This window comes from Myotis nattereri (genome assembly GCF_964212035.1).
Source record: "Myotis nattereri genome assembly, chromosome: 5".
NCBI lineage: Eukaryota > Metazoa > Chordata > Mammalia > Chiroptera > Vespertilionidae > Myotis > Myotis nattereri.
Genome location: NC_138080.1, coordinates 80,036,703 through 80,061,798, shown reverse-complemented (window position 1 = coordinate 80,061,798; position 25,096 = coordinate 80,036,703). Strand labels below are relative to the sequence as shown.

At 40.9% G+C, this 25,096-nt stretch overlaps 1 protein-coding gene across 9 annotated transcripts; it reads left to right on the top strand.

Annotated features, from left to right (window-relative positions):
* Positions 1–185: 185 nt before the first annotated feature.
* On the top strand, positions 186–24,569 carry LOC308518951 (bromodomain-containing protein 8). Of its 9 annotated transcripts, XM_081090759.1 has the most exons (22): positions 186–521; positions 1,684–1,780; positions 8,000–8,069; positions 8,649–8,698; positions 8,912–9,034; positions 9,675–9,755; positions 10,184–10,248; positions 12,119–12,255; positions 12,797–13,015; positions 13,408–13,552; positions 14,397–14,606; positions 14,993–15,273; positions 15,617–16,069; positions 16,370–16,463; positions 16,663–16,709; positions 17,473–17,687; positions 18,056–18,148; positions 18,338–18,406; positions 18,793–18,970; positions 19,917–20,021; positions 21,962–22,006; positions 23,623–24,569. In XM_081090759.1, the coding sequence occupies exons 1-22, from the start codon at positions 503–505 to the stop codon at positions 23,680–23,682; spliced, it is 2,856 nt and encodes a 951-aa protein (XP_080946885.1). In that variant the 5' UTR covers positions 186–502; the 3' UTR covers positions 23,683–24,569. The 9 variants fall into 9 exon arrangements, with proteins under 9 accessions (XP_080946885.1, XP_080946890.1, XP_080946888.1 ...); XM_081090764.1 differs by lacking the exon at positions 12,797–13,015; XM_081090762.1 differs by lacking the exon at positions 12,797–13,015 and having other exon boundaries at positions 19,890–20,021.
* Positions 24,570–25,096: the final 527 nt, after the last annotated feature.

The following is a 25,096-nucleotide window of genomic DNA, read 5'->3' as shown; positions in this document are numbered from 1 at the left end:
TATAAAACAAAACTCCGCCCACGAGGTGCACCTTTGTTACTGATACAATGTTTTAAAGTACGCGCTGCCTTCGTCCGCCAATGAGATAGAGAAGCCTGCAGCTACCAATCAGCGCAAGGAAAGGGGGCGGGTAAAACTGGGAAACGGTTTGTTCCGGGCTGACCTTTCCTTTCTCATGTGCGTCCGGGTTACTAACTGTCGGAGTTTGGAGTCGGGTACCGTGGAATTCTTCCCGCTTAACACTTTTTCTTGAACCCTCAGCATTTATTTCCCACGAACGCTCAGGGAAATCCTGAGGTTTCAGCCCTCATCCTTTGTCCTTTAGCACGTTCCTTCTCAGGAGCGCAAAAGAGAGCTGGTTTTGGACGCTTGTACGTCTTGGGGTGGGAGACTACATTTCCCAGGAGGCACACGAACAAGCGCCCAAACTATTTCCCAGAGTTCCCCACGTTTCGGCCCTACAAAGCGGTCTTCCCTCGGGGGCTGAAGACTTCAGGCCAAGATGGCGACAGGAACGGGCAGTAAGTGTGTGTGCTGTTTTTGCGTGGAAAGCTTTTGTAGAGCCGAGGCCCGGCACCGGGTTTCTGTCACACGCCTGGGGAGTAGGAGCAATGATTGCCTGAGAGCGCAGAGTCTTCAGAGACTTCCGCTCGACGAAAAGTGTAGGGTCTTGTGTCTTAGGGCGGCCGCAGAGGTTTGAGAAGCAGCTCAGCAAATCCTTGCATATTTGGGGACTGTGTGGAGTGAAAGATAAAGCTGCTCTAGAGACTCGGGCGTGCAGACGAAGACCTGTTGTGAGCCATATCGAGTGGCCGGCACCTCAAAGAGCCATTCACACTCCGACCAACGTTTGTGGGCCCTACTCTCCGTCACAGAGAAATGGGATAGTTTAACCGGGAGCTTTTTCTGGCCCTGGGGAAATTGCGTCTCTTGCACCTCAGCCATTTTCCTCTGTTTCGTGGACTGATAAGATCTTCTAGGCTCGACAACTAAGGGGGATCGGGGGTGGGGATTCTGAAAGCAGTAAACAAGTTTTTGCTTAGAAGGAGGCGGGGCAGTAAGGGGTGGCTACTCGGAATCCTGGGAAATGAAGTAAGTCCTGGCGCTCAAATTGGGATAAAACGGCTTTTTGGGAGAACTGCCTTATCTTAATCTGACATTGCCTGTTTTTTATTTTATTTTTTATTTATTTATTTTTAAAAATATATTTTACTGATTTTTTTTTTTTTTTTTTTTTTTTTTTTGTACGGAGAGGGATAGAGAGTTAGAAACATCAATGAGAAAGAAACATCGACCAGCTGCCTCCTGCACACTCCCCACTGGGGATGTGTCGGCAACCAAGGTACATGCCCTTGACCGGAATCGAACCTGGGACCCTTGAGTCTGCAGGCTGATGCCCTATCCACTGAGCCAAACCGGCTGGGGCTATTTTATTTTTTTATAAAGCAGGGTAGTCATGAAGAAATTAAATATTTTGCCAGATACTCATTGCAATTTGCACGCAATGAATAGGTACCACCCACCCAGTGGTGATATTTTACTAGCCAGGTGAAAATCAGGATTTGGTGATAGAGCTCACTTTGTCCTTACAAGTTGGGATGTTTTGTGTTAGGCTTCTAGACTTCTGGTTGGGGCCAAGAACTAGTGCCTCAGTGGTTGCTTCTAAACTTTCTCTCCTTTCAGAACACAAGCTGTTGAGTAGTGGCCCCACAGAACCATGGTCCATCCGAGAGAAGCTGTGTTTAGCATCTTCTGTCATGAGGAGTGGGGATCAAAATTGGTAAGATATTTAGGATGTCTGGTTTCTTGGGTCTTAAAAATTCTTGGGTATTTTTTTTTTTTTACATTAGTGGATTCCTGTAATTAGTCATACTGATCTGTAAGCAGTATCCTAAATAATGAAAGGGTAATATGCAAATTGACCTTAACAGTGGTGAACAACTGGTTGCTATGATCAACACTGACCACCAGAGGGCAGACGATTAATGTAGGAGCTGCCCCCTGGTGGTCAGCGCCCTCCAACAGGGAGACCTCTGCTCAGCCACAAGCCGGGTAGTCCGGGTAGTGGGAGTCTCTCCTGCCTCCTTGGTAGCTGTAAGGACGTCTGACTGCCAGCTTAGGCTCAATCCTGGGAGTGGGCCTAAGCCAGCAGGTGGACATCCCCCGAGGAGGGTCCCAGACTGCAAGAGGGTGCAGGCTGGGTTGAGGGACCCTCCCCTCCCCCCCCAGTGCACGAATTTTCATGCACCGGACCTCTATTCTATATATAAAAGCCTAAGCAATCGGTAGCAGTGATGCACACTGACCACCCGGGGGCAGACACTCAACGCAGTAGCTGCCTCCAGTGATCAGTGCGCTCCCACAGCGGGAGTGCTGCTCAGCTGACCGAAGTGAACCTCTCCCACCTCAGCGCTACCGAACTGCAGCTGCAGGTGCGGGGCTGGGATGCGTGGGAGTGGTGCCCTCCCGGCTCAGGCTCCTCCCTGGCCGCCTGCAGCTTCAAGCACTACTACATCCCTTGGCAGTCCGACATCCTCCAAGGGGTCCCGGATTGCAAGAGGGCACAGGCGAGGCTGAGGGACCCCACACTGGGCCTCTAGTTTCTTTTATAACAGTTTTATTAAGATAATTTACATACCATAAAATTAACCCAATGTATTCACAGAATTTAGTATATTCAGAGTTGTGCAACTGTCAGTCACTGTACAATCTCCACCTCATCTAATCATTTACTTCTGTTTCTATGGATTGCTTACTCTGGATATTTCATATAAATGAAATAATAATTTGTGATCTTCTGTGACTGGATTTTTTTTTTTTACTTGGCATAATACTTTCAAGGTTCTTATTGTATCATGTGTCAGTACTTTTTCTTTGTATGACTAAAATAATGGTCTCTATGAGTATACCACATTTTGTTTATCCATTCATCAGTTGATGAGCATTTGTGTTGTTTTAAGTTGATGTTTAACTTTTTGAGGAACTGCAAAATTATTTATAGTTTTATTGATTTCAGAGAGGAGGGGAGAGAGAGATAGAAACATCAATGATGAGAATCACTGATCGGCTGCTTCCTTCATGCACCCCATTGGGGATCTGAGCCCACACTCCAGGCATGTGCCCTTGAGTGGAATCGAACTCGGAACCCTTCAGTCCTCAGGCTGACACTCTATCCACTGAGCCAAACCAGCTAGGGCTACAAAATTACTTTTTTTTAACAGTGGCCCCACCATTTTAAGTGTCAAATAGTAGGACTCTGGTTTCCAATCTTTTTTGCTACTAGGACATACACTTTTTCGTTTTTAACGTTTCTCTTTTCCCCCCTTCTTTCCCTCAGGATCCAAGGCCATTTTAATTGTCTTAAGCCTTATAGTTTACTATACACATTTGTGTTTACATGGTATGTCTCTACTACTTTAACCATTCAGATGAGTTTACAAAAGCACTGTTATTGGTCATCTTTAGCATTTCTGCCACTTTATCTATCTAAAAAATAACTTTTCAAAGATGTAAATGGGGCCATAGCTGGTTTGGCTCAGTGGGTAGAGCGTTGACCCTTGGAGTGTGAAGGGTTCGGGTTTGACTCCGGTCAAGGGTGGGTACCTGGTTTACGGGCTGGATCTCTGGCCCTGATCAGAGCGCATTCAGGAGTCAACCAATCGGCGTGTCTCTCTCATATCAATGTCTGTTTCTCCCTGTCCCTTCACTTTTAAAATCAATGGAAAAATGTCCTCAGGTGAGGATTAACAATCTAACAGACAAAAAAAATCAGTTCAACGTATATTTGAATTGAGTTATATTTAAGTTAAAACTGAAATTTATCAAATTAGTGTGGTTAATTTGTCTTGGGGTTTACCATTTACTTTGATGCAAGAACAGCTGCTACATAGAATATCTCACACCTTTTTAAAAAAATATGTTTTTATTAATTTCAGAGAAGGGAGAGAGAGAAATAGAAACATCAATGATGAGAGAGAATCATTGATCGGCTGCCTCCTACATGCCTTCTACTGGGGATTGAACCTGCAACCCGAACATGTGCCCTGACTGGGAATCAAACTATGATGAAGGGAAGGGCGGCGGGGCAGAGAAACATCCACAGCTCAGACACATCAATCAGTTGCCTTCCACATTCGCCCCAACTGGGACCAGGAATCAAACCTGCAACCCAGGTATGTGCCCTTGTCTGGGACTTGAACCCAAGACCCTATGGTGCTTGGGTCAACGCTCCAACCATTGAACCACACTGGCAAGGACTGAATTATTTTTTTAAACAAACCGCCAAGTAAATTGGTTTGGAATACAGTCTAATCTGTATATTTCCTCACATTTTTATTAGAAAAATAATGTGAAAACACTTTGAAATTTTAAATTGGTATTTATTTTTTGAGGAAGTACTAAGACATAAGGTTCAAAGTTCAAAATGGTACAGTGTCTTTATCCCATCACTGTTTCTCAGTTCCCATGTTAGCAGTTTCTTGTGTGTTTCTGTAGCATTAATTTTGTATATATGAACAAAAATATATTTTCTTTCTCCTTTTAAATATCTTTTTATTGATTTCAAAGAGAAGGAAAAAGGGGAGAGAGAAACAGTGATGAGGAGAATCACTGATTGGCTGCCTCTTGCACGCCCTTACTGGGGATGGAGCCCACAACTTGGGCACGTGCCCTGACCTGGAATCGAACTGTGAGTTCCTGGTTCATGGGTCTATGCTCAACCATTGAGCCATACCGGCTGGGCATATTATATCTTTTAGGTCTTTGTATAGCTGTATATCAGGATCTGTCTTTTTGCTGCTTTTTTTAACAGCTGCATGGTATTGTTTTGGGATATATCATAAACTGGTACTGTCTTAATGGACACTTGCTAACAAATACAATCTTGCATAGTTATGTATAAGTTATATCTAAGATAAACTGAAAGTACAATGATTGGATCAAAGAATATATGTTTATAAAATTTGACAAATATTTCAAATTGCTCTACTCAGAGATTGTTTCAATTTATACTCCCATTGATAATATATCAGAGTATCTGTTTTTTATGCCCTGGTTCATATATTGTGTTTTTGATTTTGGACAGTATTATAAAAGGTGAGAAATAGTTTTCCTATTTTCATTTGCATTTATTCTGTGATGAGTGAGGTTGAATATTTTCATGTGTTGAGGAGCCAATTTTATTTCCTTCTATAAACTGATTTTTCTATTTGATTACATCCTTTTAATTTGGGGGGCTCCTTATGTATTGGAGAGATTAATCATTTGAGGTGTGAGATGCAGCTTTTTGTGCCGTCTGACTTACAGTGATATTTTTACCTTAAAACTTTTAAGCCCTTGACACATAGCTCAGTTGGTTAGAGCATGGTCCCAATATGCCAAGGTTATGGATCCCTGGTCAGGGCACATACATGAATCATCCACTAAATGCATAAATAATTGGAAAATCAAATCCATCTCTCTCTGTGTGTCTCTGTCTCTGTGTCTCTGTGTCTCTCTGCCCCCTCCCTCCCTCTCTAAAATCAATCAGTAAAAATAAATAGTTAAAATAAAAATAAATAGTTAAAATATTTTTAAAATGTGAGTTGTTAATAATTTTCTTTTGCAGCTCTTGGATTTTGTGTCATAAATAGAAAGTTCTTCTCCAGTCTGAAATATAAAATAATCTTATGATTTCTTCTAGTACTTTCATTGTTAAATTTTTTGTACATTTAAATCTTTGGTATATTTAGGACTTTATTCAGTATAAGTTGTAAATTATGGATCAAATTTTATTTTTTGGTTATAGCTATCCATATAACAATGTTAAAATTAACTTTCCCTTTAAAAAGAGTTCTGTGATACTGTTATCCCAACATAAAATTTAAAAACTTTATTTAAAATTATGAAATATTTAAACCTCATAGAGAAGTATGGAGAATAATAAATCTAGATTGCCCATGTACTCAGTACCTGGACAGAACAAATCTTAATATACTTTAAAAATATATTTTTATTGATTTAGAGAAAGAGGAAGGGAGAGAGAGAAACTTCAGTTGTCCTCTATATGTGCAGTGATCTGGGCCTGAACCGGAAACCCAAGGCTGGGAATCCAACTGGCAACCTTTCTGTGCACAGGACGACACTCAATCAACTGAGCCACTCTGGCTGGGCCAAATCTTAATATTTTGTCAAGTTTTCTTCTTAAAGAAATAGACAGTTTGAAGCCCCTTTACAGTTTTTTTCTACACTTTTTCTTGATCTCATTCCAGTCTAACTTTTCATTTTTGCCTGTTTGTCTTTATACCTGCAACTTTTTAAAAGGCTGTATAATTACTTATAGCAGAAAATTGTCATCTTTTCTAGTTAATATTATTGTTATAAATATCCATGTCACCACATATTTCATAGTTATATTTATGGACTGTTTAATTCATAGAGTTGAAGAGCCATATGGTAAACATCCTTTTGTAGGCATTTAGGAATAATCTATTCACAATTCTGATCAAGTCTACACCGTACTTCTTGGTGCTTGCTTATTTTGTCAATTATTTTTTTTTAATCCTCACCTGAGGATATTTTTTCCATTGGTTATTTAAAAATATATTTTGCCCTGACCAGTTTGGCTCAGTGGATAGAGCGTTGGCCTGCGGACTGAAAGGTCCCAGGTTCAATTCCGGTCAAGGGCATGTACCTTGGTTGCGAGCACATTCCCAGTGGGGGGTGTGTAGGAGGCAGCCGATCGATGTTTCATTTTTATTGATTTCAGAGCAGAAGGGAGAGAGAGAGAGAGAGAGAGAGAGAGAGAGAGAAACATCAATGATGAGAGGGAGTCATTGATTGGCTGCCTCTTGCACGCCCCCTACTGGGGATCCAGCCGCAACCCGGGCATGTGCCCTCGACCAGAATCGAACCTGGGACCCTTCAGTCTGCAGGGTGGCGTTCTAGCCACAGCCAAACCAGCAAGGGCTCCATTGATGTTAATTTTTATTTTTATTGATTTCAGAGCAGAAGGGAGAGAGATAGAAACATCAATGATGAGAGAGAATCATTGATTGGCTGCCTCCTGCATGCTCCCAACCAGGAATCAAGGCTGCAACCCAGGCACGTGCTGTTAACCGTAATCGAACCTGGGACCCTTCAGTCTGCAGGCCCGTGTTCTATCCCCTGAGCCAAACCAGCCAGGGCTCCATTGATTTTTAGAGAGAGTGGAAGGAAGGAGGAGAGAGAGAGAAACATCGACATGAGAAACATACATTGGTTGCCTCCTACACATACTCAACAGGGGCAGGGGAATGAACCTGCAACACAGGTACATGCCCTCGACTAGGAATCAAACCTGCGACCCTTCCATGCAAGGGCTGATGCTCTACCACTGAGCCATACCAGCCAGGGCTGTTACATTATTTTCTTATATTACATTACTAGGAACTATATTTTTGGGTCTGTATTATATTATAAATTGCTTTTCAAAAGGCAGATCTTTCTAAGAAGCCAAAATCAACATAAAAACATTTCCCCAAATGAACAGAAATGATGCTTTATTAGGTTCTAATACCTTCACTTCACCCAGGAAATATATCACCTAGGAAAACTGTTCAGCAATCACTCCTTCTCAATGACTTTAAATTTAGTCATGTTGCCCTGGCCGGTTTGGCTCAGCGGATAGAGCGTCGGCCTGCGGACTCAAGGGTCCCAGGTTCGATTCCGGTCAAGGGCATGTACCTGGGTTGCGGGCACATCCCCAGTAGGGGGCATGCAAGAGGCAGCTGAATCGATGTTCTCTCTCATCGATGTTTCTAACTTGCTATCCCTCTCCCTTCCTCTCTGTAAAAAAAAAATAAAAAATCAATAAATTTAGTCATGTCATTTTCCATAGTCACATATTACAGTATACCTCCCAGTGGCAGTTTTTTACTCCAGGGTTTGTACTCCAGACATTGAACTCTCAGTGTACTTTTCCTCCCCCCTCCCTTTTTTTTCCTTCTGTTTGGTGTGTATTAAGGCTTTTCTCATTTTATAGGGTATCAGTTAGCAGAGCAATCAAGCCCTTTGCAGAACCTGGCCGCCCTCCAGACTGGTTCTCTCAAAAAGTAAGTTCCCAAGCAAGTTTTAGAGGAGTCTCTGAGATGTGAAGTGGGTTCCCTGCCTTTAATCACAAGGCTTTTATACCATGAGTAGGGAAAGTAGTTGAGAATACCTTTTCATTATCCGTTATTTGCTTATCCATGCATGTCAGTGTAGCATAACTGTTAAGAGCCCCCTTTCAAAAAAGAAAAAAATGTCTAAAAGTAAAAAAAACAAACACAAAAAAACAAAAGATCCCAAGCTTGGGAATTAAATAGATCTGGGTTTAATATGACTCTACTTGAAAACTTTGGACAATGAGCTTCAGTTTTCTCATTTGCAAAGTAGCGATAAAAGTTGCTTCAGGATTGTTTTGAAGATTCAACTGAGGTAATACCTATAAAACATTTAGTACAGTGCCTTGCATATGGTAACGACTCAGTAGATAATAGCTATAAATATTGGCTATTAGGTTATCTTTTTATTTTGAACTGATTTGATGCTAAGTAATTTGCTCTCCTAGAAACATTCATGTCTTCCTTCTCTAAACTTTAGTTTATGTTGAAATTTTCCTGGCTTGCTCAACTTTCACTTTTTTTCCATAGCATTGTGCTTCTCAGTACTCTGAACTTCTAGAAACTACCGAGACCCCAAAGTAAGTACAAAACCAGGCACTCAAGCTAAATCTCTTTAGTGGAGAGTGTTTACTGAGGAAGTCTGGTTTATATCTATTTATATTACTGGGTGATAAAAGTATTGGAGCAGTTATCTGTGGTTAGGTGGTGGTGGAAAAGGCTCAAAGAAATCAAATGGGAATGGGAACAGATGTTCTCTTATTCAAATGTGTATATGTTTTAATTTTCCAAAGACGGAAACGGGGTGAAAAAGGAGAAGTGGTGGAAACTGTTGAAGATGTCATTGTTCGGAAATTGACTGCTGAACGAGTTGAGGAACTAAAGAAAATGATAAAGGAAACCCAGGAAAAATATAGGTACTTATCAGAGAAATGCCAAATGATTGGGGAAGACAAAAGAGACTGACTTCTAATACTGGTCAGGATTTTTATTTATTTATTTTTAACATTTTAATATATTTTTATGGATTTCCGAGAGGGAGAGAGAGATAGAAACATCAGTGATGAGAGAATCATTGATTGGCTGCCTCCTGCATACTCCCAACTGGAGATCGAGCCCACAACTGGGCATGTGCCCTTGACCAGAATCGAACCCAGGACCCTTCAGTCAGCAGGCCAAGACTCTATCTACTGAGCCAAACCAGCTAGGGCAGGATTTCTTCTTCTTCTCCTCCTCCTCCTCCTCCTCCTCCCCCTCCCCCTCCCCCTCCTCCTCCTCCTCCTCCTCCTCCTCCTCCTCCTCCATCATTTCAGAGAGAGGAAGGGAGAGGTTAGAGAGAGAGAGAAACATTAGTGATGAGAGAGAATCGTTAATCGGACACCTCTTGTACGCTGGGGGCCCACAGCCTGGGCATGTGGTCTGACTGGGAATCGAACCGTGACCTCCTGGTTTATGGATTGACGCTTAACCCCAGAGCCACACTGGCTGGGCTGGTCGGAATTTTTTAAGTAGCAGATTAAAAATCCCAAGTCTATCTACCTCTCTTTCTTCCTACAGACGACTGAAAAGAGATGCAGAACTAATTCAAGCCGGGCACATGGACAGCAGATTGGATGAGCTTTGCAATGACATTGCAATGTGGGTTGTATTATATTATTATTATTCTTATACTCCTTTCTCTCTCTTTACCCCTTTTCTCCTTTAGTAATCTGGCTTATTTCCTCCTTCTGCCATTCCTTTAAGACTTGAGAGATTCTGGAAAGGGAGAGCTGCATAGTGGCCTGGCATTGGGAGCGGGGGGGGGGGAGTGAGTTCTAGAAAGTAATGAGATGGATCATTTCAATGTGAGAACATAACTTAGTTCTAACTTAAAAATGGCTTCAGTTTGTGTGGATGAAGAACCAGTAGTTAGGCAGTACACTCAAAATTTCCTGTTTTGCTAATAATAATTCCTTTTTAACCCTTTCATCCAGAAACTGCTAGCCTGGCAAATAACTTCCTTGTTAGGCACTGTGAACTGGAGGAGCTAGAGCTGGCTAGGATCTAACCTTTAATTTCCTCTTTAGGAAAAAGAAATTGGAGGAAGAGGAGGCTGAAGTAAAGAGGAAGGCTACGGATGCTGCATATCAAGGTAAGCTGAGCCTAGTGACTGTTTAGTGATTGACTATACAGTATTGCATGCTAAAAGCAATTGAAAGCTATTTTATAATGTAGAATCCACTGATTCCAATTTACCTGCACACTTTCCTTTGTCATCTCTTATCAGAATAAAAACATCCCTTTGGAAATAGCTCTTAGAAAATTAGCTCTGCTCAAGTCTCACTAGATCTGTGTCCTTTTAGGACACAAAGGCATGAAAATAAAAACATTGAACATAATTAAGATTTTGGAAGTCAAAGGCCTATAAAAAGATTGAGAATAGCCCAAGCACTGGATATGGAGAGGAACTTAAGCATTTGTAATTCTAGGAATACATGCTCTGAGCTCATGAGATCTTTCCTTGTTAAAAGCAGAATCTTTTTTTTTTTTTTAATGTTTTTATTGATTTCAGAGAGAGAAACATCAGTGATGAGAGAGAATCATCGATTGGCTGCCTCCTGCATGCCCCCTACTGGGGATTGAGCCTACAACCCTGGGTATGCCCCAGCTGGGAATCAAACTGAGCTCCTGGTTCATGAGTTAAATACTCAGCCACTGAGCTGTACCAACCGGGCAAAAGTAGAATCTTAATAATAAGTTGTTAAGGATATTGAGGGATGTTTAAACCACTTTCCTACTCCAAGGGTTTTTGGGATAATTGAATAGTTTAAGTGTTTGCTTAATGTGCCCGGCCCTTGAGGCTCAGTGGTGTTAAACATTGGACCCGTGCATCAAAGGTCGCTCGCCAGTTCAATTCTTGGTTAGGGCACGTGCCTGGATTGTGTACTCGTTCCAATCGATCAGTGTTTCTCTTTCACTGATATTTCTGTCTCTCTGTCCCTCTCTTTTCCTCTCTTTCTAAAATCAATAAAAACATTTAAAAAATATATATATATTTTTTTTAGATAAAAAATTAAAAGGTGTTTGCTTAATGTAAGAATTTCTCTTGGGTAAGCTTTCTTGTTTCCCAGAGTGTTAAAGAAAGCCTTTTAAAAAATTTATTTTTAATTTAGCACTGCAGTTACTCAGAATAGGCCAAAAGGAAAAAAAAAAAGCAATTCCAGCCCTAACCGGTTTGGCGCAGTGGATAGAGCACCGGCCTGTGGACTGAAGGGTCCCAGGTTCGATTCCAGTCAAGCGCATGTACCTGGGTTGCGGGCACATCTCCAGTAGGGGGTGTGCAGGAGGCAGCTGATTGTTTCTCTCTCATGGATGTTTCTACCTCTCTATCCCTCTCCCTTCCTCTCTGTAAAAAAATCAATAAATATAAAAAAATCAATAAATATATATATATTTTTAAATATATTTTATTGATTTTTTACAGAGAGAAAGGGAGAGAGATAGAGAGTTAGAAACATCGATGAGAGAGAAACATCGATTAGATGCCTCCTGCACATCTCCTACTGGGGATATGCCCGCAATCCAGGTACATGCCCTTGACCGGAATCGAACCTGGGACCTTTCAGTCCGCAGGCTGACATTCTATCCACTGAGCCAAACCGGTTTCGGCAAATATATTTTTTAAAAAATGCCACGAGTTCTAGATTTCATGAAAGGACCACATATGGTACTATGTACATTGATTTGATATGCAAGTGTGCAATAAATATATACACATTCCTTCCTATCTGCTTTATGTCATTCTAAAGTATCCATAGGTCAAGCTGAGATTTAGAAATGTGAAAAGGCCATAACAGTGAAAATGAAAATAACAGAAGCAACAAAGAAAGCTTTCTAATCCAAACTCAATGCTGTTTTAGTAATGCAATATTTCTGTTTTTCCTTTATTATATAATAGCCAAGTATGTCTAGTTTCATTTAGTTAATCTTGAAGACTTAGAAATTGTTCTTATATGTTCTAGCTCGTCAAGCAGTAAAAACACCCCCTCGGAGGTTACCCACTGTGATGGTTCGATCTCCTATAGATTCTGCCTCCCCAGGAAGTGATTATCCACTTGGGGACTTGACTGCAACCACTATGGAAGAGGCCACCTCTGGCGTGAGTATATTTCCATATACAGGAATTAATCAGCAAAGGGGCAATAAGCCAGCAGAGAGCTGAGTGATGAGGAAATCACTTTTGGCCTGGAGGCAACTTCCTCTCTTGGTCTGAATGTCAAAGACTTACTTTACCTTGTTCTGTGCTCTAAGATAAGGATGGACCTAAAAACATTGAGGCTTTGACCTTTTGAGAGATAGGTAAAAGACTATATCAAGGAATTGTTTGTAAGTGTATTAGTCCTATGAAATTCCTGCTGAAATAAGGAACAGTTGTTTTTAATATATAATATTGGTAGTGGGTAAGGAGTTTGTATAAAAGGTAGGTTGGGTGGAGTGATTGGGTCATTGTGGGTTTGAGTAGGTGTAAAAGAAACAATTGTGGGGAAGAAAGTTGTGGCTGAGAGCAGGAGGGTAGGGGGTTTCTGGGCAGTTCCACTCAGGACTAAAACAATAATAGTTAGACACACTAACCCACCCAGATTAATAGGGAACCTTTCAGAGTTTGAGAAGTCAGATAAAGGTTCTCTGTTGTCTCTTAGGTAACCCCTGGGACTTTGCCGAGTACCCCAGTCACCTCGTTTCCTGGGATTCCTGACACCCTTCCTCCAGGCTCTGCACCCTTAGAAGCCCCCATGACCCCAGTAACAGATGATTCACCCCAGAAAAAGATGCTTGGACAGAAAGCAACTCCACCCCCCTCCCCTCTGCTGTCAGAGCTCTTGAAGAAGGGCAGCCTCCTGCCTACTAGCCCCAGACTGGTATGGAGACTTCTGTGGGTGTTTGAGAGCTGTGGTGATTTAATATTTTGGAAGGGAGTGCCTGGGACCTAAAATATGACATGGAAAAAAAGATTTAAAAGAGAAAGAGATCTCCTAGTTAAATATTAATTAATTAAAAAAACAAACAAAAAATCCAACACAGTAAGTTGATAGTGCTCTTGGATCCTGAGGTATTTGAAACCATAATTATTTTGGTTCTCTTCTCCAGAGAACTCTTGTTACAAAATTAGAGTTTCCCTTGGGTCTGAAATTACACTCTTTGGATATTAACTTTTATTTTTGTAAAGTTTGGTCAACTGCTGGAGCTTTTTTGGGAAGTGGTAGTAAAGGAAAGCTTGAGTGTAGCCTTCACCTCTATTCTTCCCTGATAGGTCAATGAGAGTGAAATGGCTGTGGCTTCTGGCCACCTGAACAGTACAGGTGTCCTCCTGGAGGTAGGCGGGGTCCTTCCCATGATACATGGTGGGGATTTGCAGCAAACACCCAACACTGTTGCAGCTTCCCCTGCTGCCTCAGGTAAGTCATCACTTTTCCATATTTACTTTACTTTAGAGATATTGAACTTGGCATTGATAGTCCTTGGTTTCTAGTCTTTGTTACTAAGCAATTGTTAATCCTAGATTTAAAGCCAGTCTTGGAACTATTTACCTGTTAAATCCTGTAGTGTCCCAGATTTTAAATCTCATCTTCAAAATATTGATAGCCCTGGATGATCACAGCATAGATATTAATGAGAGGAATAGAGAAGTTAATAGTGAAGCTGCTCCTCTGAGGCTTGCAAATTAAGATACCTGAGTTTATAGAGGATTGAGATTTGGATTCAGGGACCTGGACTTGAGTCTCAGGCCTACCACACTCTGATTTTGTGACCTTGGCCAAGTAACTTAACTCTTGAGCCTCAGTTTTCTCTTTTATTAATTGCAATGTTTATACTTCACAAAAATGTAGAGAGAATTAAATGATGTAGAAAATGTAAGGCAAAAAAAAGCCCTTTGCAAAATACCAAACAAACATTAGATATTGGCATTTGATTTTGGGTGGGTTATGGCACACTTAACTTTAGCAGAAGTGACATTTATTCACACCAGTTTTTTGTTATGTTTAATTTTTTTCTTGAGGAAAAATTACTACCCAGTTTTCATATACATTGTGTGTTCTAGTGCTTTGGGTCATTCCTATCTTGGCTTAAGATATTAAGTAAAGTTAGAGAAAGTAAAGATATAGTTAATGAGTTTGTTCAACAGGAATTGCTTTCATCCTTTGAGATTAAAAATTTTCTTGGTTGTGTCTTAAAGTGGCTATTGCTTCTTATTCATGTGCTTCTTTCTTACCTCATTTTGTGTACCTCTTTGTCTGTTAGGTGCTCCCACTCTTTCCCGGCTTTTAGAAGCTGGTCCTACACAGTTCACCACACCTCTTGCTTCCTTCACTACTGTTGCCAGTGAGCCTCCAGTTAAACTTGTGCCACCCCCTGTAGAGTCTGTGTCCCAGGCTACCATTGTCATGATGCCTGCGCTACCAGCACCATCCTCTGCTCCGGCTGTCTCCACTCCTGAGAGTGTAGCTCCAGGTGCGTCCCTGACCCACGCCCTGAGCAGCCGCTAGGTCCAAAATTTCAGTTAGAGAAAAGTGATCAAGAGCATCAGCTGTAATTCACATGCCTCTGTTCTGTTCCCCATGGACATTTGCCATCTTTATCCTTAAGAAAAACAAGAATGTGAGAAGAGGTGGGTGGGCTTTTATGTGTTGGGGGAAAGGCCAAATGTACACATAAGAGTGGGCTTGAGAATATGTTCTCACTAAAACTGGGAGAAGAAAACATAGGCAGATATAAGAACTTTTTCTGAGCTTTAGTGTATGGGTACTTGACATCTGTCTACATCCTTGATGTGATCTCCATGTGGTCGCTTAGTTCTAAATAAGCTTCTGAGATGCTTTTCTCTTCCTGTTATTCAGTGAGTCAGCCTGACACTTGTGTTCCCATGGAGGCTGTGGGGGATCCACATACTGTGACTGTTTCCATGGATAGCAGTGAAATCTCCATGATTATCAATTCTATCAAAGAAGAGTGTTTCCGATCAGGGGTAGCAGAGGCTTCTGGAGGATCAAAGGCTCCCAGCATAGATGGGAAGGAAGATTTAGATCTGGCTGAGAAGATGGATATTGCTGTGTCTTACACTGGTGAAGAGCTCGACTTTGAGACCGTTGGAGACATCATTGCTATCATTGAGGACAAGGTAACTATTCAGCAACACCCAAAAGAATCTCTCATGGGTCCTACATAGGCTTCTCTCCTCAGCCTCTCCTTGCTTCTCATAGTAACAATTACATAAACAGTTTTCCTGCTCTGTCCATCTCCATCTCTGTAGTCCCAAAGCCCTTTGGTGCCGACGTACTAGTTATCTCCCAGCCATCCTTATGTTACTGGTTTGCAAAGGACAGATGCCTGTCCATTGATTGCTTCTACTACATGGAGAAAATGGAGAGAGAAGCTGCAGATTCAGGCCATCTCATTCGGTGCTAACAGAATTGAGGTAATTGAGCTTCTGCGACTTCAGCAGTGTATGTTTTATGGGACAGGTGGATGATCATCCTGAAGTGCTGGATGTGGCAGCAGTGGAAGCAGCATTGTCGTTCTGTGAAGATAATGATGATCCTCGGTCTCTGCCTGGCCCCTGGGAGCACCCTATGCAGCAGGAACGGGACAAGCCAGTACCTCTTTCTGCACCAGAATTGACAGTCAAGCAAGAGAGGCTGGACTTTGAGGAATCGGAAAATAAAGGAATCCACGAACTGGTAGACATCAGAGAACCTGGTGTTGAGATCAAAATGGAACCTACAGAACCAGAGCAAGGCATTTCAGGGGCTGAAATAGTCACTGGGGTCGCTCCAGCCACATGTATGGAGCCACCAGAACTCAGGAATCAGGACTTAGATGAGGAACCCAGAAGTACTGCAGCTGGAGAGATTGCTGAAGTAGATGTTGCCAGTGGGAAAGGCGATGAGACTCCAGTTACAACTGTGAAGACAGAGGTATTTACAATAAGGGTCTGGGAGGATGAAGGGTTATACCTTAGGTAAGAAGTGAAAGTTTAGGCCTCTGGTTTTTTGTTGCATTCCTGAGTTTTGACATGTTTGATGTGTCTAAAGTGTATGGGTGTGATGAGTGCTATACATATATATACTTAACCTATATCTGTTAAAGAATATAATAGAATCTAATTACATGGATAGGACTTGGAATTACTTGTATAGTCACATTATCAAGAATAAAATTGTGTAAGCTGCAGTGATTTACCAGTACTTAGGGTGTTTGTTCTTTTTGGTCTTTAGGCATCCCCTGAAAGCATGCTATCTCCATCACATGGCTCAAATCCCATGGAAGATCCTTTAGAGGCAGAAACTCAGCACAAATTTGAAATGTCAGGTAAATAATAAGGCTAAGAAATCTGTATTCTGTAACTAACTTGGAATCATTTGCTTTGGCTTCTGAAGGAATGTGGGTTGTGGGCAAGTAGAGGAGATAGAATAGGTCAGCATGCAAAGGAGAGCTGCAGGGGATTATTGTCCATAGGAAGGGGAAATCTAAGGTGGAAAACTTCAGGTAGTCTTTCTCTCCTCTGCAGACTCATTGAAAGAAGAATCAGGGACTATTTTTGGAAGCCAGATAAAGGTATTTCAGACTTTTCCTTATTCCTCTTGGTGTGTGACTAGATTTCCCTATAGCACTACCTTTTTAATGAATTTCAGTAAACTCCCATCCTTATTCTCTGAGATGAGACTGGTTTAGAAGTTGCATGGGGAAGAGCTGCAGTGGACAGTTAGGTGTAGTGGGAATATTATGGCAACGTGTGCTTCCCATCTGAAAATTTGTGAATATCATACAGACCTTTCTTTGCATATAATGCACAAAGAAGCTTTGATATATTCAAAGAGATATATCAAATGACTAGGGATACTAGAGACAGGGAGAACATATAAGAAATTAGATTATTAGTTACACTATTCAGAGGAAATCATCCTAAGTTTTCTTTTTAGCATTACTAAAGTAGTAGTAACAAATAGATTCAAAGCGATGTGAGCTTGCTCCATCAGATAAGACACAAAATAAAAGCTATTTTTGATAACTTTGTACCCAGGGTCAGAGTTCCTCTCAAGAGCAAGGGGAAAGAAGGAACGCCTCTTAGCTTAGTCTTAAGTAAGTAGCTTTTTTTGTTTCTTCCTTTTAAAAAGATCCTGGCTTTGTCCAGGTTCTAAATTACTTGATCACTCAGTGTCTGTAAGTGGATGGTAGGATAAGCGGTAGAGGGCTCAGTCAGGAAACAATGTGAGGTCATTTTCTAGAACTGATCTAACCCAAAAGGCAGATTATGTTTAATGACGCTTTGCATAATGACTTTGCTTGCATTTGCTGACTGGAGCACACTGTGTCTAAGGATGCCCCAGGTGAGGATGAGGAGGAAGATGGAGTCAGTGAAGCAGCCAGTCTAGAGGAGCCTAAGGAAGAAGATCAAGGAGAAGGCTATTTGTCAGAAATGGATAACGAACCCCCTGTGAGCGAGAGTGATGATGGCTTTAGTATACACAATGCTACTCTGCAGTCCCACACACTGGCAGACTCCATCCCCAGCAGTCCTGCTTCTTCTCAGTTGTGAGTATCTAAGAGTCTTCCTTTGAGGTCAAGGCAGTGAAGGTGAGAAGTAGGAGAGGATCTTTTCTTTAATCTTACTTTTTCATCTTCCCTTTCTTGGCCTGGAACAAATACAGGCATACCTCGGAGATACTGCGGTTTTGGTTCCAGACCAGCACAATAAACTGAGTATCACAATAAAGCGAGTCATAATCTTTTTGCTGGTGGAGGGTTTTGCCTTCAATTTGTAAAAAATGTAACATCTGTGAAGCTCAGTAAAGCAAAGCGCAATAAAATAAGGTATGCCTGTAGTTGACAAGAAATAATTAGGACTTTTTTTTTAAACTTATGCCTAGTGGAACTTCTGTATTTTTTTATTTTTATTTTAGCTCTGTCTGTAGTGAGGATCAGGAAGCTATTCAAGCACAAAAAATCTGGAAGAAAGCCATCATGCTTGTATGGAGAGCTGCAGCTAATCATAGGTGAGTAGGGACTTTACCAGTTAGTAGGAACATTTTCTCCTCATTGTTGGTGACTAGAAAAAAATTTGAGTAGGCTTATTTGGGGCTGGAAGCATTGGCTCTTAACAACTTTCAGCCACTTTGGTCAAGTTCTCTCACCTCTGCTTCTGGAGGATAAGCCAGTAATTGCATCTTATTCTCTTTGGACAGATATGCCAATGTATTTCTGCAGCCTGTTACAGATGACATAGCACCTGGCTACCACAGCATTGTGCAGAGGTAAGCCATAATCAATTCAGCATGCCAACTTCCCTGGATTATAAGTTGTCCAGTCTTAGTGGATTTTTGCTTTAGACAATAAGTTTAAAGCAAATGTTTTTGACGTGAGTAAAGATGACCAACTGCTAAACTGATAATTTCAGCAGCTGGGTCACTAATGATAGTCTAAAAGAATTAACCCCTTTTATTTCCTTTCTCAATACTTGTTATACAGGCTGACTTTGGTTTTTGGGTTCAGTGCATGTTTCATGGTGAGGGTTTAGTGTTCAAGTCCTGGCAGCTGGGATTAGCAGGATGTGTGAGAAGATCTATATGGTAATAATATATTCAGGGATCCAGTTGAGTCCTCTTCCCCTCTCCTAGATTTACCTGTTGTTCTTTTTCAGGCCAATGGATCTGTCAACTATTAAGAAAAACATTGAAAATGGACTGATCCGCAGCACAGCTGAATTTCAGCGTGACATTATGTTGATGTTCCAGAATGCTGTAATGTATAATAGCTCGGATCATGATGTCTATCACATGGCAGTAGAAATGCAGCGAGATGTTTTGGAGCAGATCCAGGTACTTTGAGGATCCTCAGTTTTTTAGCATGGATGAAATGATAATACTCAAGGGAATGATTCACACTGATGTCAGGAAAGGGGTGGCTTTTACTTGGAATAGCCATCAGGCAGAAACACAGGAACATGAAATTTTATTCTTGTTGGATTCATGTTAGGTTTTTAAAAAATACGTATTTTTATTTTCAGAGTGGAAAGGAGAGGGAGAGATAGATAGATAGATAGATAGATAGATAGAAACATCAGTGATGAGAGAGAATCATTGATCAGCTGCCTCCTGCACGCCCCACACTGGGGATCGAGTCCACAACCTTAGGCATATGTCCTGAATAGGAATCAAACCGTGACCTCCTAGTTCATAGGTTGATGTTCAACCACTGAGCCATGTCTGCCGTGCTCATGTTAGTTTTTTCATGTTGGTTTGGTAAATGAGTTGTGAGAGAATAGTCTTATCTTTCTTAGGCAAATTTCCTGAAATTTTAAAATAAAATTCTTATAAAATGATGAGTGTATATTTTGTATTACATTAAGTATAAGTATAGTAGACAGTCAATAAATAGTTCATTCTTTCTCATCACAGATAACTTATTTCTAATCTATAATTGCATTGCCAGGCACCCTTTGGAATATTGAACTTGAAGGGATGTGGTCTATCTCTGCAGAGTCTGCCAAATTACTTAAATTACTTGGTGATCTTTGGTTCATCTAGTTTTATTTGTGATCCTATGTTTTAGCAAAAAAAAAAAGAAAAAGTTAGAGCCATTTGGCATTTTTAGATTCTTGAAAATGTACAACAAAAATTAAAAGTGATCTAAATTTCTAGAAGTATTTGAATGCTGATTGCAAAAGGGTACTATATGAAGTTCTATTTACAAAGCCTAAGGTGTCTTTAATTCTTCCCTACTGGATCTGGTCTCTAGGGCCAACTGTGTTTCTTCTCCCTACAGCAATTCCTGGCCACGCAGTTGATTATGCAAACATCTGAGTCTGGGATCAGTGCTAAAAGTCTTCGAGGAAGAGATTCTACCCGCAAACAGGATGCTTCAGAGAAGGTGAGGAGACCAAGAAAGAGCCTTTTTGCCATTGTTCCAGTGCTAGAAGTCTGAAGCATCAAAAGAACTTTGTTACGGCTTGGTATTGTTGGGCTTCTATATTCCAATGGTATACGTACTAGGTGTACCAGTTAATAATGCGGATTTTTTTCCATAGCTGGAGTTACACATATGTTGATATTTATGCTGTTTTGTTGTATTGGCAGCAAGCTTCAGAACTTCATATGTCAAATTTGCTGAAGGTGTTAACATCATTGATATTTTTACACTTAAAAATGTTGAATTTCATGCCAAAAAAGGAGCATTTGCGGGAAGTTTTAATTCATTATTTTGAAGAAAAGTGCTGCTGAAAGTTATCGTATACTTCAGGAAGCTTATGGTGAACATGCTCTATCTCAAGATACTTGTGAGCGCTGGTTTAAACGCTTTAAAAGGGATGATTTTGATGTGAAAGACAAAGAACATTCAGGTCAACCGAAAAGTTTGAAGACCAACAATGACGAGCATTATTGGATGAAGATGCGTGTCAAACTCAAAAACAACTTGCAGAAAGATTAAACGTTGCTCAGCAAACAATTGCCAATCGTTTACAAGCAATGGGAAAGATTTTAAAGGAAGGAAAATGGGTACCACGTCAATTGAACAAAGGACAAATGGAAAACTGAAAAGTCATCAGTAAAATGTTGCTTCAGCGGCATGAAAGAAAGTCTTTTTTGCATCGAATTGTGACTGGCGATGAAAAGTGGATTTATTTTGAGAATCCCAAGTGCACAAAATCATGGGTTGATCCAGGTCAACCATCAACATCGACTGCAAGTCCAGATCACTTCGGAAAGAAGACAATGCTCTGCGTTTGGTGGGATCAGGAAGGTGTGGTGTATTATGAGCTTCTAAAACCAGGTGAAACCGTTAATACTGATCGCTACCAACAACAAATAATTTGAGCCACGCTTTGATTGTGAAACGACCAGAATGTGCCAGAAGACACGACAAAGTAATTTTGCTTCATGATAACGCACCATCACACACTTCAAAACCAGTTAAAGACACGTTAAAAGATCTTGCCTGGGAAGTATTAACCCACCCGCCATCTTCACCAGACTTTGCTCCTTCACATTACCACTTGTTCTGATCAATGGCGCATGCACTTTCTGAGCAGCACTTCAAAACGTACGAAGAAGTGGAAAATTGGGTCTCTGAATGGTTTGCCTCAAAACAAGAAAAGTTTTATTGGGACGGTATCCACAAATTACCTGAAAGATGGGGGACATGTGTAGCTAGTGATGGACATTACTTTGAATAAAGCACTTTTAAAAAATATATCTTTATTGATTTCAGAGAGGAAGGGAAGAGGTGGAGAGAGAGAAATATCAATGATGAGAATCATTGATGGGCTGCCCCCTGCACATCCCCCACTGGGGATCAAACCTGCAAACTGGGCATGTGCCCTTGGCCAGAATCGAACCCAGGACCCTTCAGTCCACGGGCCCATGCTCTATCCACTGAGCCAAACCAGCAAGGGCTGAATAAAGCACTTTTGATGTTTCTCTTGAAATTACTGTGTTTTCTTTGATTACAAAATCTGCATTATTAACTGGTACACCTAGTACAGATTTTAGAATGTTGGTCATTTGCTTCCATCCAAACAGAAGAAACCTGTGACTGGAAGGCTGACCCAGTCACATGGGAGAAATTGTGAGCTGAGTGAGCAAATTATTAATTCTTCTAAGAGTGCTCGCAATGTGGAGTAAATGACTTGGCTTGTAATAAGTTCCAGAGGCATAATGACCAGATTGCTTTTGGATCTCTTTCCTCTTGTTCTTGAGTTTTTAAGTTTTGTCTGTGTGTGTGTGGTGCTTGTGTCTCTGTCCTGAGGTTTGGGGTGCTTATGGCTGAGAGTTTCTGTGGAACCTGATCAGTGTTTGTTTGTCCTCTAACAGGACAGTGTCCCCATGGGCTCTCCTGCCTTCCTTCTCTCTCTCTTTGTAAGTATTGAATGGCTGCAAGGGGTGGTGTTGCCACAAAGATTCTCTGCTCCCGCTGGGGGTGGGTTGCAGAGGGAAAGCCAACATGCAGACTGTAGCAATGTGTTGAACTTCTGTTTATTCAGGTCATTGAATAAGAATCTGTCTCTTCTGCATTCCTGTCTTTCTGCATGTGTGTGTGTGTGGGGGCTGGGTAGGGACTTTTTATGAGTTCACTGGACTGGAATGAGGTATTGGTAAGGATCTAAGATGTACCGCTCCTCATTTCCTGACTCCACCTTTTGCCAATTCTTTTCTTACAAATAGAAAATTATTCAGAGCAGCAGTTGCTAGCTGGCTTTTGAAAAGTGTTCCTCATACTAGATACTCAACACACAGTTTTTATATTTTCCCCTAATATTAAGTTGCAAGACTGATGTCTGATATATAAACATTCAGTAAAATATAAGATAAAGATCTCGGTAACAATGACCACTGCAGAGAATAGTGGCTGGTGCAAATAGTGATAAGCTTAGGAAAGCTAGCCTAAAGACTTTTATTTCTTTCTCCATGAATTGGAGACCCTCTGACTGTTACTCATTTTGGGGCGCTGAGACATGATGTAATGGAAAGGGCATTAGGCTAGATAGAAAAACCACATGATCTTAAATTGACTGGATTATTTCTTGGAGCCTTGTTTTCCTCATCTGTCTGCTGGAGCTAATATATGATGTACCTGTCCAGCCTACCTCACAGGGATGTTGTGAGGATAAAATGAGATAAGAGGTATGGAACTGGCTTGAAAAAAATTAAAGTGTTATACAAATACAAGATGGTATTTTTATTTTTACTGTTGCTTCAAAGGCAACTTGTGTTGGTGAGCTCTAAATATTGAGTCCTTTAATGTTAGAAATGTTAAAATGGCCTGGCCAAGCAAAAGTGTTCGTTCATCTTGCCTACAGGCCTCAGCCTGTACCACAGACAGAACACTATAATCTCCGTTCTTTTTTATTGGCCTGCAACAGTGACTGGATCCCCAAGCAATTGGCTGGCTGTTACAAGGCTGGTTAATAGGATCTTTTATCTATGGAAGACAGCAATGTATTGCACAAGAGGAAGGATCTGGGCTGCAGGGAGAGAGCAGCAGATGGAAAGAAGCCTTCTGATTGTCCTGATCTCATGGAAAACAACTGTCAGGAGGTGCTAGGGAACTAGTGCCAGGGTCAGTCTGCAGGAAAGGCCTTTCTTTAGGGACCAACAAACAGCTGGACAGGTATGTTAGCTAAGAATCTCACTATCCACTGCCCTTTCTGACTCTTCCACCTTTTATTCTTTCTGTTCCTTTGCACATAATTTGGGGGCTGCGGAGGGGTGACAAATAGTCATTTTGTGGGCCCCAGATGAACTCCAGCAATCTCTGGTGGGCAGGAGCAAGATACTCTGTACTATATATTCTCTTCCAAACTACTAGTAGGTGATTTTTACCACACACTATGGGAAGACCTATATCCCCCTCATTTCCTGGATTTTTCTGCTGATTCCCCTCTCCCCTAAGAAATCAAATCCCCAGCATTCTTGTTCTCTCATTTTTTAACCAACTCATTCATGCTCCCTTTCTTTGTCTGCCTGTCATTTAGGATGGTGGCACCAGGGGGCGCCGCTGTGCCATTGAAGCAGATATGAAGATGAAAAAGTGAAATCTCAGAGTACCCTCATTGAGCTGAACCCGAAAAAGAAATAAACAAGTTAAAGTTTGGGCTTGTGGGCCCAGTTCCAGAATTGGGAGTTAACAGAAGAGGAGGCTCCTGGGCCATGTGACATGATCTGGGAAAATCTCAGAGAGTTGGAGTAGCATAATTGCCTGTTTTAGGGCAAAAATCATGGGCTGTGTTAATATCCTAATGTGTAATAATAACAGATTGTAGCTAATTTGTACTGTCTTGTGAAGTGTACAGACTTAAAAAAAAAATCTGTGAAGTGTTTGTGTTCACAATAAACTCTGAAAGAAAACTCGTCTGGTGTGTTCTGTGTGTGTGTATGAAACCTGTGATTTCTTCTGCATTATAATTGTTTTATCATTTGTTAGAGAGGGAAAGTGGTCTTATAAAATGAATTATTCTGTTACAACTCAGAGAAGGTAAATAACCAAGATTTAACTTGTAATTAATGTTTTAAAGCAGCGGTCGCCAATTGCACCTCACGGACCACCAGTGGTCTGGTGACCACTGCTCCAGAGGTTTCTTAAATCAGCAGTTGCCAACCTTTTGGACCTCGCGGACCATTGGTTGGCGACCGCTGTTTTAAAGTGTTGTGTTGTGCAGTAAGGACTCTTATTCAGCTTTTCTTGAATATTTGGAAAAACTTAAAGGTTTTAAAAGTTTTGTTCATGTCATTGCCCTAGATTTGAGCATAGATATATCGGTAGTGCTGATCTTTATTTCATTTATTTATACGTAATATTATGCAGATGGTATTTCTAGGATAGTATATTACTGTTTACTTATCAATTTCTATGTGTGGAGCTCTTACGTGTTTTAGGATTCATAACATTGCTATTTGAAGACTAAACTGAGTTTGAGTTATCAAATTTATCACTTGAGTTTATTCTAACTTCTCTTACTACATAAGAATTAACTCCATGGAAACTAGTTATGAGCCTTTTATTATAAAGAGATGGAGATTAATAGGGTATTGCCTTATACTTTGAGCCTTCTTGAGAAAGATGGGTTTAAGAAAGATGATTAGGCCCTAGCCAGTTTGGCTCAGTGGATAGAGCATCAGTCCAAGGACTGAAGGGTCCCAGGTTCATTCCAGTCAAGGGCATGTACCTTGGTTGCAGGCTTGATTCCTTGCCCCAGTCAAAGCTTGTGCTGGAGGCAACCAATTGATGTGTTTCTCTCACTTCCATGTTTCTCTCTATCCCCCTCCCTTCCACTCTTTCTAAAAGTCAGTGGAGGATTAACAACAAAAAGATGATTAGAAGTCAAATCATATATATATATATATATATATATATATATATATATATATATACACACACACACACACACACACACACACACATACATATATATATAATTTTTTTTTTTTTTTTTTTACTAATTTCAAAGA